The following is a 2,235-nucleotide window of genomic DNA, read 5'->3' as shown; positions in this document are numbered from 1 at the left end:
AGTGTTACTAATGCGTTGTGGCTGTTGTTATTGGAATCCCATAGTTATATCAAAGCCACACAATTATCTACTGCAACAAATTTTCATTTAAAAATATTCAGGAGTCCTATCTTAATACTATATTTCCAGTCAGGTATAATTCAACAGAAGGGGTTGCTGAAAGTGCCCCTTTGAATTTTTATCTCTCTTTCTGTCTATTTATAAATTTATTTTTTGATAATATGATATGGTTCAGAGGGAAAAGCCCTGTTTTGGATAGTAATTTTTGGGTGATGAACATATCTATCTAGTAAGTTAGTTTCACATATCACATATCTAATCCCTATTAATCAGTAACAATATATTCTGAACTACAATTGATACTATCCCACTTCTCACAGCCCACAGTTGGTTAGAAATCATTTCACTTAGTAGTTCACTTGACAGTATTTAAAAAAGATTACCAATAGATTTGAACTTGATTTCATAAAATTATCAAAACTGACCTATTATCTTTATTTTCACAATCATTACTCCTAATAACTGGGACAGTGGTTTATCCTTGCATAAAACATAACTGGGGATGGTCTACCTATACACTTCATCATCTTCATACAGGTGGAACTTGTCCTCTGTCTTGATTGTCATCCTAGATTAGATTTCCTCCTGCTCACTCATTGTTTTTACATTTTATGGTTTTTGGTTTATCATTTTGTCTTGTGTTCAGCGTTCATCTGGATTGGAATTTCGTCATCTTTCCTCAAAATCACATTGATACTATTGACAAATTGTTTTTCCCTCCTCTCAGCGATAAAGACAAGTAAGTTAGAAGTGTGTATGTGTGTAGTTGGAAAGGTACACTCATTTAATATTCTCTCCTCTCTTTGTAGAGTAGTTTTCTGTACTGCAGGTAGCCCTGCAGTTGAAGTGAGTATGTGTGTGGACTAACCCTGGGTATTTTATGAATAGATGCATGTTATTTTATTTTTGCAGTAATGGTGAATGGTGGGTGCTTTATAATTATGCTTACTTTTCAGGAATATTAATATGTGTTTCAAATTGTAGATTGCTTTATTTTGTAGTTGCAATGTGATGTCCAATTTACAGCTCAATAATAAAGTCATCAGAATAATAAAGGTATTTTCTTTAAACATTCAACAATTCTTAAATTTATCATGGCACTTTTATAATACAAACACATTTTACCTACGGGATGAAGTTTTCTTTACTTTGATGAAGGGAACATCAAAATTAGTAAGGAAGGCTGCAGTAAACACTAGCTGAGGTAAAACATCATGCATAGACATTGGTACAACATAGCGGATAAGTCTCCAATCTTTTATATTTTTGATGGCATGTCCCACATAAATCCTAGCAGAAGCAGTCTGCCTTGTAAAAATTTCTTCTCCTGCTGTGAAGCACTTCCGTTTCTTCTTAAAATCTGGTGGTCTGATGAGTCGAACTCCTTTCTCAGCAAACTCTGCTGCCAGATGAAATCCCCTGTCAACCATAACAGCATCACCTTCTGTGAGATAGTCTAGGAAGCCACTTTTCTTCACTAATTCATTATCACTTATATGACCTTCAAACCCATCACTGCAAAAAATTATTGAACCTTTGGTTGAAGTACCAATCAAGTACTTTTCAGTATTGTAGTGTTTGTACTCTGAGTACGTGTTGCCTTGTTGCTGAAAATCTGATGGTCTTTCAATTTTGAACTCTGCAGCATCAATTATGACCCTCAGATTTTTGAAGGGTCTAAAAGGAGCAGTCATGCCCTTCTTTTGCTTCTCTGCACTTACAAACATGGCTTTCTTGAAAGAACTTAAACATTCATAAGTTGTCCTAATCATTGTTTTACAGATGGTACAGCATTGAGGCTCACTTATACCAAAAAGATACCCCAGGTCTCTTAGAGGCACACCTCTCCTCATTCTCACAAGCATCATGAAGAGTCTGTCTCTTGCTGTCAACTTCTTGAAGGGCATCATTTCTTCAGGGGTCTTGTCATTATATTCATATTTTAGTCTGTCCACTACGTAATCTCCTCCAATTAATTCATAAAGAACATCAAAATTGCATTGTGATAATCCAGTGAAGAATTTGAAATCCTTCTCTGGCATTGTCTTGCAAACTGCGTATCTCACAATAACTCGTTGAACTGAAACACTGGGTGGAAGTCCAGAACTTATTCCTCCCACTTCCTGTAAAGACAAAAGCATTTTTAGCCCGCCCTTCTGCTTTGAAAAAGCTATC

The 2,235-nt window shown here is 35.6% G+C and overlaps 1 protein-coding gene across 1 annotated transcript; it reads right to left on the bottom strand.

Annotated features, from left to right (window-relative positions):
• Positions 1 to 1,181: 1,181 nt before the first annotated feature.
• LOC127751004 (uncharacterized) lies at positions 1,182 to 2,201 on the bottom strand. The gene has a single exon (XM_052273860.1). It carries the CDS (start codon positions 2,199 to 2,201, stop codon positions 1,182 to 1,184), a length of 1,020 nt encoding a protein of 339 aa, XP_052129820.1.
• Between the last annotated feature and the right edge of the window lie 34 nt (positions 2,202 to 2,235).

Source organism: Frankliniella occidentalis, unplaced genomic scaffold, assembly GCF_000697945.3.
Source record: "Frankliniella occidentalis isolate FOCC.00 unplaced genomic scaffold, Focc_3.1 Scaffold307, whole genome shotgun sequence".
NCBI classification, from domain to species: Eukaryota; Metazoa; Arthropoda; class Insecta; order Thysanoptera; family Thripidae; genus Frankliniella; species Frankliniella occidentalis.
Note: the sequence above shows the minus strand (reverse complement) of the source record. Positions and strands in the feature narration are given on the sequence as shown.